General features: G+C 44.1%; 1 protein-coding gene across 2 annotated transcripts; it reads right to left on the minus strand.

Annotated features, from left to right (window-relative positions):
- Window positions 1-4013: 4013 nt before the first annotated feature.
- LOC118361660 (palmitoyltransferase ZDHHC20-B-like) lies at window positions 4014-14242 on the minus strand. 2 transcript variants are annotated; one of them, XM_035741775.2, is made up of 14 exons: window positions 14087-14242; window positions 13426-13452; window positions 13024-13118; window positions 12695-12815; window positions 12514-12583; window positions 12361-12393; window positions 12122-12242; window positions 11407-11442; window positions 11052-11184; window positions 10525-10651; window positions 7800-7889; window positions 7531-7631; window positions 7379-7426; window positions 4014-7290 (listed from the first exon to the last, which is right to left on the minus strand). In XM_035741775.2, exons 1-13 carry the CDS (start codon window positions 14202-14204, stop codon window positions 7383-7385), a joined length of 1116 nt encoding a protein of 371 aa, XP_035597668.1. In that variant the 5' UTR covers window positions 14205-14242; the 3' UTR covers window positions 4014-7290; window positions 7379-7382. The 2 variants fall into 2 exon arrangements, with proteins under 2 accessions (XP_035597668.1, XP_035597669.1); XM_035741776.2 differs by lacking the exon at window positions 11407-11442.
- Window positions 14243-14529: the final 287 nt, after the last annotated feature.

The following is a 14529-nucleotide window of genomic DNA, read 5'->3' on the forward strand; positions in this document are numbered from 1 at the left end:
TAACCATATCTACATGTACATGCTACCTCAATCAGCCTGACTAACCGGTGTCTGTATGTAGCCTCGCTACTGTATATAGCCTGTCTTTTTACTATTGTTTTATTTCTTTACTTACCTGTTGTTCACTTAATATCTTTTTTGCACTATTGGTTAGAGCCTGTAAGTAAGCATTTCACTGTAAGGTTTACACCTGTTGTATTCGGCGCACGTGACAAATAAACTTTGGTTTGATTTGATAGGGTGCAACCTTAGGAGTAAATGTCAGTTGTCTTTTCATAGCCGAGCATTCAGAGTTAGAAATAGCAGGTGTTACTGTACAGCCACTACGTTCCAAATTATGGCACCATTTTCAACACATATACAGGTACGAGTGTAAAGGGTTACAGGTCCAATGCAGCTGTTTTTATCACAATATCAAATCATTTCTGGGTACAACGTAAGTATCTTATTGTGATTGATTTCAATTAAAATTGTCAAAAATAAAACAAGTTACCTTTTTATAAAAATAAAAAAATTAGTGGGTAGATCAGCTTTAATTTTGCAGATAGACTGTAGCTTCCATCAATGTAATTGTCTATATCATTTCCAATCCCCCATATATTTTTGAGGTAAATATATATATAATATATACTATATACTGTACTGATGGCGCAAAAGCCAGGGAGACATAGTGGAGTTGTAACGCGCGTGCAAGCAGTTTCTCCCGACGCCACTTGTGTACCCTGAAGCATCCACCAAGAGGCTCTTTCTCCCAAGGGAAAGACGTTTTGGACACTACAGGGAAAATGGTTAACTTTGTTACAGCAAGGCCACTGAACTCTCGTGTATTTTCTGCACTATGCAATGATATGGGCAGCGACCATGTAACGCTTTTACAACATTCAGAAGTGTGCTGGTTATCAAGGGGAAAAGTACTGACATATGTTTTTATTTATTGAGAGACGAGCTTAAAGTTTTTACTGACCATAATTCTCACTTGACACGACTGGCCAATGTTTTTTCTCGCCTGAATGATCTGAATTTAGGATTACAGCGACTCTTCGCAACTTTATTCAATGTGCGGGACAAAATTGAGGCTATCATTAAGAAGTTGGAGCTGTTCTCTGTCTGCATTAACAGGGACAACACACTGGTCTTTCCATCATTGTATGATTTTTTTTGTGTGCAAATGAACTCAAGCTTACAGACAATGTCAAATGTGATATAGCAAAACACTTGAGTGAGTTGGGTGCGCAATTACACAGGTACTTTCCCGAAATGGATGACACAAACAATTGGATTCGTTATCCCTTTCATGCCCTGCCTCCATTCCACTTACCAATAGCTGAACTCATCGAAATTGCAACAAGCGGTTCTGTGAAAATTGAATTTAATCAATCCTAAACTTCAAGCACATCCTTCTCATTAATCTGTGGTGAGTTATTCACCATTTTCTATGAAGAAAAAGTTTTATATGTCAAATGGCTAAATTAAGAGCAAAATGCTAGAGGCGGTATGCAGCTGGAGGTTGAATGTTTGAAGGGGTACGGGACTATAAAAAGTTTGGTAACCACTGCTATATACATTTTACAGACACAATTTATTTTACAATAGTTCTATTTTGTTTGCTTTAAGTCCTGGCCTCCACCTCTAACCTCCACCAACTAGTTCTGATGTCCATCCAGTTTGATTTCATTTTGCCATATATTTTTAACTGTGCTATTTCACAAAAGTTCTGCATCTATATGAATAGCTTCTTAGCTAAGAGCAATTTCTCAAGCAAGAATTGTGCTAGGATTGCTTGGGAGTGGTCTAAGTAAGGAGGGGGAAAATTACAACCAGCTGTTATTAGCAGAGCGGTTTGGAACTCTTTCTTATTGGTGTATTAACTCATGGCACAAGGCAGGCCAAAGCTCTTTCAAACAGCTCTTACGCTAAAAGGGCATCATAATCATTTTCAAAATATTATTCCAACCTCACAGTGTGGAAATAAACACAGGATAATCTAGTTTTTGACTGCACTGGGCATTTAACATAATCAGGAAAGTAACACGGTAGCAAGCCAGTACAACAGTGTTAGAGGTCTGGAGAGAGGATGATGAGGATCATGATAATGATCAGTGGCACTGCTCTGACTAACCTGGGATGGGTCCCATCGGAAGTGTGTGTGTGTTCTTGCAGATTATGATGAAATTAGAATGATTATGTGTGTGTGTGTGAGTGACTAACCAATGTTGCAATACCAAGACTGACTTCTGTCTACCTTTCACTCTTAAAGATGTGCTCCGGAACTTTGGCAACTAAGTATTTTTGAATCCTCCCGCTTTGGATTAGATATGTCAATGTGTAGTTCATATATGCATAGTCTATGGAAAGAAATACCTCAATTAGCCATTAAATCCCTAGTTTGAAAGCAACTTTTCTGGAAGCTGTGCTGTGCCATCCCCCCCCACGTGGGCCAGCCCCCTAGCAATTTGAGGTCAACCAATGAATTTCAGCCCCTCGCCATATGAGTGACAGCTAGCAAGATGCACATGATGCACACACAACAGAGCAAGAGAAAGAGCAATGAAGTGGTGCACATATGTAATTTAGGCCATTTTTGGGGACCACTCTTGGCTCGTGAGTGTTACTTTCAGAACTACGGGCTAAAAAGTATACAAAAGTACCAGAGAATTCCAATCGCTTTAGAGCAGTGTCAAAACCCTTTAGAGCACCAGAAAACTGCTATGTGCAATTTTCTAGTAGTATGTGAATTACGTGCTGTAAAAGAAAATGATTACTTTGCCATGTTATAGTGTATTCAGACCCTTTGACTTTCTCCACATTACAGCCTTATTCTAAAATTTTTTTTTTTTTTTTAAATGTTGTTTTCCTTCATCAATCTATGCACAATAATGACAAAGCAAAAACAGGTTAAGATTTTACATAAGTATTCAGACCCTTTACTCAGTACTTTGTTGCAGCACCTTTGGCATCGATTACAACATAGAGTCTTCTTGGGTATGACGCTACAAGCTTGGCACATCTGTATTTGGGGAGTTTCTCCCATTCTTCTCTGCAGATCCTCTCAAGCTCTGTCAGGTTGGATGGGGAGTGTCACTGCACAGCTATTTTCAGGTCTCGCCATAGATTTTAGATCGGGTTCAAGTCCAGTTCAAGTCCAGGCTCTGGCTGGGCCACTCAAGGACATTCAGAGACTTGTCCCGGAGCCACTCCTGCGTTGCCTTGGCTGTGTGCTTAGGGTCATTGTCCTGTTGAAAGGTGACCATTTGTCATAGTCTGAGGTCCTGAGCGCTCTGGAGCAGGTTTTCATCAAGGATCTCTCTGTACTTTGCTCTGTTTATCTTTGCCTCGATCCTGACTTGTCTCCCAGTCTCTGATGCTGAAAAACATCCACAAAGCATGATAATTCCACCACAGGGCTTCCCGGGTGGCGCAGTGGTCTATGGCCACCAGAGATTCTGGGTTCGAGCCCAGCCTCTGTTGCAGCTGGCTGCTCCATGGGTCCATTTAAGAATGATTGAGGCCTTCAATTGCTGCAGATATTTTTTGGTACCCTTCCCCAGATCTGTGCCTCGACACAATCCTGTCTCAGCGCTTTACGGCCAATTCCTTCAACCTCATAGCTTGGTTTTTTCTCTGACATGCACTGTCAACTGTGGGACATTATATAGACAGGTGTGTGCCTTTCCAAATCATGTCCAATCACTTGAATTTGGTGGACTAAAATCAAGTTGTAGAAACATCTCAAGGATGATCAATGGAAACAGGATGCACATGAGCTCAATGTTAAGTCTCACAGCAAAGGGTCTGATTCCTTATGTAAATAAGGTATGTTTTTTTATGTACAAAAATTTCTACAAACTTGTTCTCACGTTGACATTACCGTGTATTGAGTGTAAATTGATGAGGGGGAGAAAATTGTTAATTCATTTTAGAATAAGGCTGTGAAGTAACAGAATGTAGAAAAGGGTCTGCTACTTTCCAAATGCACTGTAAATTGTGACTTTCCAAAAGATAGAGTCAGCCTGCAGGTTTTAAAAAACATTTATTGTTATTTTTTTCACGTTAATAGTTTATAGAGGCATGTACTTCATTCACAAAATAGGAACAGGAAAAATTAAAATCAGACAAGAAAAATAGATAGGCTGACACCTTTTTTCCACTTTTTTTTACATTATCAATATATATATATATATATTACACAGTACACTTTGTAAAACATGACATTGAAAAAATTATAGGTCAAAGCTTGCAATAAGCAGAGTACAAATACATCTGCACTGTACATGCAGAAGACACATGTGTGTGGGTTAGTCAAATCAACCCTCCTAAAATATGACAAGAATGATCCGAATCTTCTTCCGTTTTGACAGGAGTCACTATTGTGGAATCAGGTATAATGGAGGGAACAGTTGATGGAGTCTTGTAGGGTCAAACTAAATGGATCTAGTTGTATAAATAATATGGCTGTTTTAACACCACAACCTCCCATCTATCCCCATAAACACATTTCCAGCTGAGCTCCATGCTGATGAGCATTAGCCGCATGTTATTTACACAGACTTTGATCCAAGTCTAATGTAAAGGCCACGTATGTTTAATGAAGTGTATTCTCCCAGAATTAAAACAGAGCACTCCAATTAATGTCAAACAACGACTTCTTAGTCTCTGGGTCAAGTAGTTCAGAGTGTAGCTGGAAGTAAATCTATTAGGTAGAAAAAAGTGGCCATATGAAAAGAAACAGCATTTTAATTATGGGTTCTAGAACACAAAGTGTAGAACACAGGGATAACTATTCAGAGTTCCAGCAGAGTGAATTTATAAACCTTGTCCGGTAGCAACCTTACCTTGGTTATACTAAGGTCACCATTCTGAGTGAAATAATCCTGTCTCGGGTTCATTGGCTTATGAGGGAGGAGCTAAACAAACAATGACCATCGCCGGGGTCAGGAGTTCAAACTAGAATGAAAGAACAACTAGAGGAGGTTCAAAAGGCCACACACTCAAAGGCCTCATTCCAAATTGGATCCCTTGCCACTCAACCAAGAGCACTTGTCGAGATGCAAAGGACTGGATAGGTATAAGCAATATGGTGGTAGCTTTTCACCATATTGCTTATACCTATCCAATCATTCCAGAATTACACAAGAAGCTAGAGGTAGGGGTTCCATAACTGTATAAAATATCATCATTATCCCTACTTATTACATTCAGAACTTAAACCACAATACGCAATGACACACACCTCTATGCCTACAACTAACTTACCCCACACCTCTGGTATGTAAACGTGTACATTGCTATGGCCAGGAGTAATCTACGGGAAATGTCATATATCACTACCTTTATAACGGTTGTCTTCACTTTTGACTTCAACTGAGGATAAAACTGTAAAGTTTTGAAACGCTTTTCCATTTATCTAAAACCAGTTGAGGAAAATATGCCCCTCCCCCCCGCAGATTCTGTCCACCCCTGTCACTGACACCTTCCAATCACAGCTGTTTTGACACATGGACACACTACACCACCACCTCACAGTTCACGCAAACTGAGCCCCGAACACTTTCACATCACAGGGAATCTTACTGCATATAATACATACTGGTCCACTTTAGACCTAAACTGTGAGGCACCTCGTTTTGGAGGAACAACAAGTACTGTACAACAGAAGGTCGCTAGACAGCTGAGAGGTGTCACCACCTGCTGGCCAGCGTCAGTACCGCAGGGTGGCCAAGCCTCAACAAGTAGGCACTGGGCACATATGGGTAAACCTTAAAAACATCAAGTCACAACGATAAGCAGTTTAATTTGGTTTCCATGACACAGGCCAATGACGTGAGAGCAGAGATGTATCAAGCATAGAACTAGAATGACTAGAATACTAAAATGGACATTCCCATTCAATGGTCTATGATTCTAATTATATGGCATCTGGTGTTGTAAACACTCCCAGTTCAGAGGTCAGAGCAGCTGATTGGTCAGCCCTTTATTTGGCAATGAATGGTGACCTCGGGCTGATCTCAAATCACAGCCTATTCCCCATATAACAAACAAGTTTAACCACAAACCCTACATAGCTCTGGTCAAAAGTACACTATATGGAGAAATAGGGTGTAATTTCAGACACAGCCTTCGTAAAAAGTGATGTTCAAGGTTGTAGTCTCTGATACGTTAAAAATAATCATTGATCAACGTGTAATAACTTGACCATGAGATAGAACTGGTTGAGAAGCTTGAGGCTATACTGTATACTCTCACATAAGACACCCTTCAGCAGCTTGGGAATGAATGAAAACCAAACTATCAAGCCATCCATCAACTAACATCTGAAGCTGATCCTTCTAGGCTGTTAGTTACAGCAAGCACCTGCCTGCACGCACACACACACACACTCTCTCTCTCTGTCCTAACAAATCTGCCTACATACACACTCATGTAGACACTCCCTCTTTCCCTCTTCACAAATCTGACTACACACACACCCACTCAAGGACACACCTTTCTTAATCTGTTTTTGGACATGAAGAATGCAGAACATGATGGATAATAAAACGTAATCTTGAGGGTGCAAATGCGCCATGTTGTGTGATGACATGATCAAAACCCGGTTGGAGACCCCCCATTTCACTTTAAAATTGGTTTAGTCCAGCATCCCCTCCAATGGGTCTTCTTTTTATAGTCCAGGTTGTCTTTTAAGCACCCCTTGTAACGTCTATCGATAGTACAAACCAAACACCCCTAAATTATTTGTAAACAAAATTAGGTTTCTTGGTGATATCTTCCAGCTTCATAACATCCATTTTATAAACGTTGGGTGAAAAATCTGTACAAAATGATTATGTCCCAGTACCTCCCAGCTCAGATTTAGTCTTCTCCCAGTCCAGGTCCTTCCTCAGCCCTGGTCCATTTAACACCCAGTCTGTCAGCTTTTGGAACAGGCATTCTCCACTCTGAAGTGTGAAGACTGATGACTTTTCCTGCCATCATCAAGTGATGCTGAGATCCATTAACAGTCCTGGGTGGACAATCTGGTCACAGTCAACTAAAATAAGAATATGCTTACAGTAGGCTGTGCGTGGTTCTTCTGTGCAACTGCATAAATAGTTGTGTGTGTAACTTTCTGATGATTAAAAGACAAGGCTATATCTATGGTGATGCGTGAAAGGAGTCCGTTTCCATGGTTATGCTGAGTGTGACATTTTTGGAACTACAGGGACGCGTTGGGAGACTGTTTCCATGGTGCCAAAAAAAAGAAAAAAATGGTGGTATACTTAAGGCATCGTATTAGATGGCTGGTTTCTTCTCCTGAGAAGAGACAGAGATACATTTAGTTGATTAAATCTAGCCTCATAGAAGACAGATGTAGTCAGGGGCAGAACTCGTGTTGGCTCACCCTGTTATGACTCCCTCTCCATGATGATTGTGATGGTCTCACTCCCAGCTGTAACAAGGAGGCCAGATGTCTTTATGACCAAAACTATCCATTAGCTACCATCAACACCATTCAGAGCAGAACCTACAGATCAATTGTGAGCAGATACCTACTGTCATTCTCCAGGTGTTCTGTGACATTGTTGGCATGCTGCTCGTTGCCAAGGAGATGGTTCTGCGACTCGCTGAGAGGACTGGCCGGGACGTCTTCAATACTGGGAAGAAAATAATCTATTTAAAAACATCTGATTGATAATGCATTACTGAACATGTTTAGATCCTATTTGATGATATGTCAAATAGAAGTTCTCAGGTTTCAGCTTAATCTTAAATCTGACAGCCGTTTGTTGGCATTGATTAACCTATTGATCATATTTTATTACCTTTTATTGGCCTCTGGCTGCAAGCTGACTGTGGGCTGTTCTGGGTCAATGTTGACAAGCCGTGACGGGAACGTCAGTCCATCACCCTGACTGTATCACATCACATGACTCAGTATCACATCACATGACTCAGTATCACATCACATGACTCAGTATCACATCACACCACATCACACCGTATCACACCACACCGTATCACACCACACCACACCGTACCACACCGTATCACACCACACCGTACCACACAGTATCACACCACACAGTATCACACCACACAGTATCACACCACACAGTATCACACCACACAGTATCACACCACACAGTATCACACCACACAGTATCACACCACACAGTATCACACCACACAGTATCACACCACACAGTATCACACCACACAGTATCACACCACACAGTATCACACCACACCGTATCACACCACACAGTATCACACCACACAGTATCACACCACACAGTATCACACCACACAGTATCACACCACACCGTATCACACCGTATCACACCACACCGTATCACACCACACCACACCGTATCACACCACACCACACCACATCACACCACACAGTATCACACCACACCGTATCACACCACACAGTATCACACCACACAGTATCACACCACACAGTATCACACCACACAGTATCACACCACACCGTATCACACCACACCGTATCACACCACACCGTATCACACCACATCACATCACACCACACAGTATCACACCACACAGTATCACACCACACCATATCACACCACACCATATCACATCACACCGTATCACACACCGTATCACACCACACCACACCGTATCACACCACACCGTATCACACCACACCGTATCACACCACACCGTATCACACCACACAGTATCACACCACACAGTATCACACCACACCACACAGTATCACACCACACCACACCGTATCACACCACATCACACCATATCACACCACACCATATCACACCACATCACACCACACCACACCACACCGCACCACACCACACACAGTATCACACCACATCACACCACACAGTATCACACCACACAGTATGCAACAGGTCACACCACACAGTAGGGGACACCACCTCAGTACCTCCAGGCTCATCAGGCCCTACCCAAACAAGGGCACACCACATCCACCTCTGGCCACATCGCCTCCCTACCACTGAGGAACACAGTTCCCACCAGCCCAGTCAAAACTGTTCACACCCACCAATGGTGGAACAAACACCACACGCACAGGACAGCAGTCACATCACCACCACACCGGAGACACCTGAAACCCACACCACATCACAGGAATACCAGGACAGGATAAAGCACCTTCTCACACCACAAAGATTTAGATGCACTATTGCAAAGGTGCTGTTCCACTGGATGTCATAAGGTGAATGCACCAATTTGTAAGTCCAGGCTCTGATAAGGCCCTAAATGACTTAAATGTAAGGGCAAAAATGTATCACATCACACCAGACCGTATCACATCACACCAGACCGGAAGTCACAGTTCCACCAGACCCAGTCAAAACTGACCGTATCTGGCCCCCAATGGTGGAACAAACACCTCACACGCCAGTATCACACCAGTCAATCACACCACCAGTATCACACCACACAATCACCCACACTGTATCACATCACATCACACCTAGGATCACATCACACCACACCGTATCACATCACACCACACCGTAAAACATCACATGCACCGTATTCACAGCACACCCACCGGATCACAGCACACCACACCGTGAATGCACATCACATCACACCACACCGTATCACATCACACCACACCGTATCAAAGCACTTAAACCGTATCACAGCACAAACCGTATCACAGCACACCAGACCGTATCACAGCACACCAGACCACATCACACCACATCACACACCAGACCGTATCACATCACATCACACCAGACCGTATCACACCACACCACACCGTATCACACCACACCACACACAGTATCACACCACACAGTATCACACCACACAGTATCACACCACACCGTATCACATCACACCGTATCACATCACACCACACCGTATCACACCACACAGTATCACACCACACACCGTATCACATCACATCACACCGTATCACATCACACCACACCGTATCACAGCACACCACATCACAGCACACCACACCGTCACATCACACCACACCGTATCACAGCACACCACCTGTATCACAGCACACAGTATCACACAGTATCACACCACACTGTATCACACCACACCGTATCACACCACACAGTATCACACCACACAGTATCACACCACACTGTATCACATCACATCACACCGTATCACAGCACACCACACCGTATCACAGCACACCACACCGTATCACAGCACACCACACCGTATCACAGCACACCACACCGTATCACATCACACCACACCGTATCACATCACACCACACCGTATCACACCACACAGTATCACACCACACCGTATCACATCACACCACACCGTATCACACCACACAGTATCACACCACACCATATCACACCACACCGTATCACACCACACAGTATCACACCACACAGTATCACACCACACCGTATCACACCACACCGTATCACACCACACAGTATCACACCACACAGTATCACATCACACAGTATCACGCCACACCGTGAGAGAGGAGAAAGAAGATAACAGAAACTCTGGGTTAGAGACATCCCTCACACTAACCTGGTGAAGATGGGTAGCAGCCAGAACTTCCTCTCGTCTCCAAACACCTGGGCGATGTTCTTCCCAAAGCCCAGAGAGAAACCGTTCTTATCAGAACCTGTTCTGAACACTGGAGCCCTGAATGCCTCTGAGGGAGAGAGAGAGGGTGTAGAGAGAGGTAGATGGGGATAGATGGGGAGTGAGAGAAAGAGAGAGGGGGTAGAGGGTGAGGGAGTGAGTGTCTGAGGAGCGAATGAGTGTGTGTGTGTTGAGGGACTGTGCATGAGTTATTTCTATTTTAACCTTTACTTAACTAAGCAAGTAAAGTTAAGAACAAATGATTATTTATGACGGCCTACCCCAGCCAAACAGGGACGACGCTAGACCAATTGTGTGCCGCCCTATGGGACTTCCAATCACGTGATACAGCCTGGAATCGAACCAGGGTCTGTAGTGACGCCTCTAGCATTGAGATGCAGTGCCTTAGACCGCTGCGCCACTTGGGAGCCCTTAAAAAAAGAGTGCGTGTGGGACTGTGTGTGTGTTACCTATGGTGGACCGGTTCTTCCCTACGAGCCACAGGTGGTAGCTGAAGAGGGAGAGAATGCTGATGCAGAACATGGCCGCCACAAAAAAGAGAAACAAGACATGGAATTTGGCGTGAGTGTCTGGCAGCTCATTCTGGGGAGGAGAGGAGGAGAAGAGAAAAAGAGAGAGGGAGAGTCAATGTCAAAAACCACATGGAGGGAGGGGTGGGGGAGAGAGAGAGGGAGAGAGGCGGGGCGCCTTGATAACCATGTCAACACAACAAAACACAGCAAACACACAACGCCATCACACAACATCCACAGGTGCACTTCATGCCCTGCAACAGCTACACTAAGGCTCTGGAGGCTGGGTTACCTTGGGGCAGTTCTCTGCCGATTTCCTCCGGCAAAGCTTTAGTACAAACAGAGACAAGACTGTTAGACACCAGGAGAGGTCAGACGGAGGGAGAGAAAGGTAGAGATTGAGGGGGAGGTGGTGAAGTGTTGGAAAATGGTTCAGGGATCATATAGGAGTCACCTGGTGAAATAAAACGAGGTGGAAGAAAGAAAGAAGGTGTATTAAAAGAGGACAGAGGAGCAGGCAGAGTCAGGGCTGGTGAGATGGCATGGACAGGAGGACATGGTAGAAATGAACAGAGAGAGAGGAGTGGGGTAGACAGAACAATAATAATGTGTGTGAGGAAAAGAGGGGGGGTCAGAGGGAGAGCAAAATGTGAAAAGCTGGGAGGGAGGCCAAGAACTAAGAGAACAAGGAGCGGAAGGGGGGGGGACAAAAGAAAGAAAGAAGGAGCTGCATAACAGTGAAGCAGTACAGCTGTGAGGCCACAGTGTTAAGCAGCAGGATGTGGGACAATCCAAGCGGTTACAACAAACACAAATAGTAGCATTTAACACACACACACCCCCACACTGTAGCATTTCATACACTATCTTATATGTGGGAAAAAGCACGCACGCACACACACCCACATCTGCAGCATTGAATGTATGGGTGGGTGGGGAATAACAAGACTAAAGCAATGGATGCCAGAACAGATGCAGGCTGCAGTGAGTGTGAGACCATTACTCACTGTCCAGAACTTGATGAAATACTGCAGTACGGTGGCTGCAATGAACAAACAGTACACCAGAGAGTAGCACAGGAACAGAATAAAGAATTTGTAGTTGGAGAATCCCACACAGTTGTTCACCCTGAGAGAGAAAGAGAGAGAGAAAGAGGAGAGAAAAAGTAAGTTGAGTTATGGTCATACTTCCTCTGAACATTAGAATACTTTGATATACTGTGGACGTGAGGAAACAGACAACATACCAGGGGCAGTGATGGTCCATCTTCAGCACACACCTAATACATGGAAGAAGAGAAAGAAGAATAAAAAATAATAAAACATTCTGAATCAGGCCATTCAACAGGAAAAGCAAGACTGGAAGAGAGAGGAGAGGAGACCGGAAATAGCAGACTCACATGTCGCAGGCAGAACAGTGGTGGCAGCGGTCTGGTTTAATCACCTGACACCGGTCACAGTAGCGGATCGCTGTACACAACACATTAATCCAACTGATAAGCTACACACTCAACGGGCCAGGGCTGGATCAATCAACTGGGAGAGAGACAGACTGACACACACAAACATAGATAGACAGACCTCCAGCCCCGGTGCGTGTGTAGAGGGGCAGGTTAGCGGCAGCCCTCCACAGGATCTCCTGCTGCGACTCTGGTCTCTCCTCCTTCACATACTGCTCCTTCTCTGCCTTAGGCAAGCAGAACTAACAGGAGAGAAAGATGGCAGAGAGAGAGAGGAGAGATAAACAAAACAGACACAGGAAAAAAACTTAAATGATGGTTAGTCCCTTAGCAACATTGTCCATCCACCTGTGTCATTGGAATAAATCTACTCATAGACATCTATCCAGTGAAGCTGTGAGCTACAGCCTTGTGGATGTTTCAGGGCAGGTATCTAAAAAGGCAGGGTACCTCTTTGGAGGGGTTGGCTGGTCTGGTGAAGATGGTCTTCCAGTAGGACCACACAAACATGACGAAGGACAGATGGAAGAACACCATGTAGATGACTGTAAGAGACACACAGACAGAGTCAGAGACACATTCACACCTGGCTTCAACATAGCCGATATTCATATTTTGACTACCTGCACATGCATCAAGTGTAGGTCAAGTGTAAGGGCGCAATTTAGTAGTGTCTACAGTGTGTATGTGTGTTTACGTGTGTCCAAATTGAGCCCAGTCCAGCCAGAGTAAATAAAAACGAACTTCCTCCATGGCCCTTGAACAACAATCCCAATGAGCAGCAAATGTGCCCATGTCAGTAAAAGCCAATCAACCAGTAGAAATCAATCCCATCCAATAGCCACTACTTACTCTTTTCTGCTATGCTGGGGATGGTGACTGCAGGGGGGGGAAGGAGATAAAAATAATGTTACGTTTGCATCTGGTGTATGTTGTGGGTGTCTGTATGCAGACATACTGTATGCAGCTAGCAACAACAAGACACATTCCTGTGGACATTGAGCATTCAACATTATTTTTCTGGCATTCCTGGCACGCTTTCACCTGTCCAGTTCTTGGACATCAATGCAGAGGAAGGAGAGGGAAGCCACGCCCACTTGAAACAAATAATAAGCATTCTTTATCTTTGCTTCTTCGTCTTTTACTCAGGTACATTGTTGCAGGTTGAAAATAATGTGAACAGTTCTCTACATCTGGCAAGATGTCGACTGAATAACAGATAACTGAGGTTGGTAGGCTATCGTTGTACCAATGTATGATAGCTTTTAATGAAGAGCTAAAATTGAACAGTTTAATTCGTTAGCTAGCTAACGGGTGGATACAGAAACAGATTATTTGGCTAGCTATAGCGCTACATTGGCAGGATCAAACTAGCTAACTAGCCAAGCCTTTGTTATCTAGCAGTAGTCGCTCCATTCACTTCCTGTGGCCAGCTAACGTTAGCTAGCTAGCACAAATATCAACCATAACACAACGACACTCGCAGTGAAACTCATTTTTTTTTTATACTTACAAATGCAGAGCTCTACGACGTAGGCATAGTAAGACCAACATACGACTAGGGCGATAAAAATAACAGGTATCCAAGCTAAGCCCCGTTGACAGCATCTCAATACGTGGGTGGGCGCCATCTTTACTCTTCCACCAAACCGAAGGGAGTGTTTGCGTGACGTCACGTACCAAACTCCCATGTGCAATTCCTTCGTCTCCCGGTAGTGTGCGCAAGTGTCCCACACTTGCAAGTGCAGTCCAAACAGCAAAGCTGGCCTGGACAGCCAACTAGTTGTTTTCCCGCCTCTAAAGTGGGGCTGTAGTGGAGCAGGTTGAGAGCTTCAAGTTCCTTGGTGTCCACATCAAAAACAAGTTATCGTGGTCCAAACACACTAAGACAGTCATGAAGAGGGCACGTCAAAGCCTATTCCCCCTCAGGAGACTGAAAAGATTTGGCATGGGTCC

The sequence above is a fragment of the Oncorhynchus keta genome, chromosome 28, assembly GCF_023373465.1.
Source record: "Oncorhynchus keta strain PuntledgeMale-10-30-2019 chromosome 28, Oket_V2, whole genome shotgun sequence".
Taxonomy (NCBI): Eukaryota; Metazoa; Chordata; class Actinopteri; order Salmoniformes; family Salmonidae; genus Oncorhynchus; species Oncorhynchus keta.

Excerpts from the sequence above, each read along its gene's own strand:
- LOC118361660 (XM_035741775.2), bottom strand. The coding sequence starts at position 14,204 with ATGGCGCCCACCCACGTATTGAGATGCTGTCAACGGGGCTTAGCTTGG. Across the intron at positions 12,584-12,694 it reads CACACGCACCGGGGCTGGAG|CGATCCGCTACTGTGACCGG; the intron begins GTCTGTCTATCT and ends TGTTGTGTACAG. Across the intron at positions 7,632-7,799 it reads CAGCCAGAGGCCAATAAAAG|TATTGAAGACGTCCCGGCCA; the intron begins GTAATAAAATAT and ends TTTTCTTCCCAG.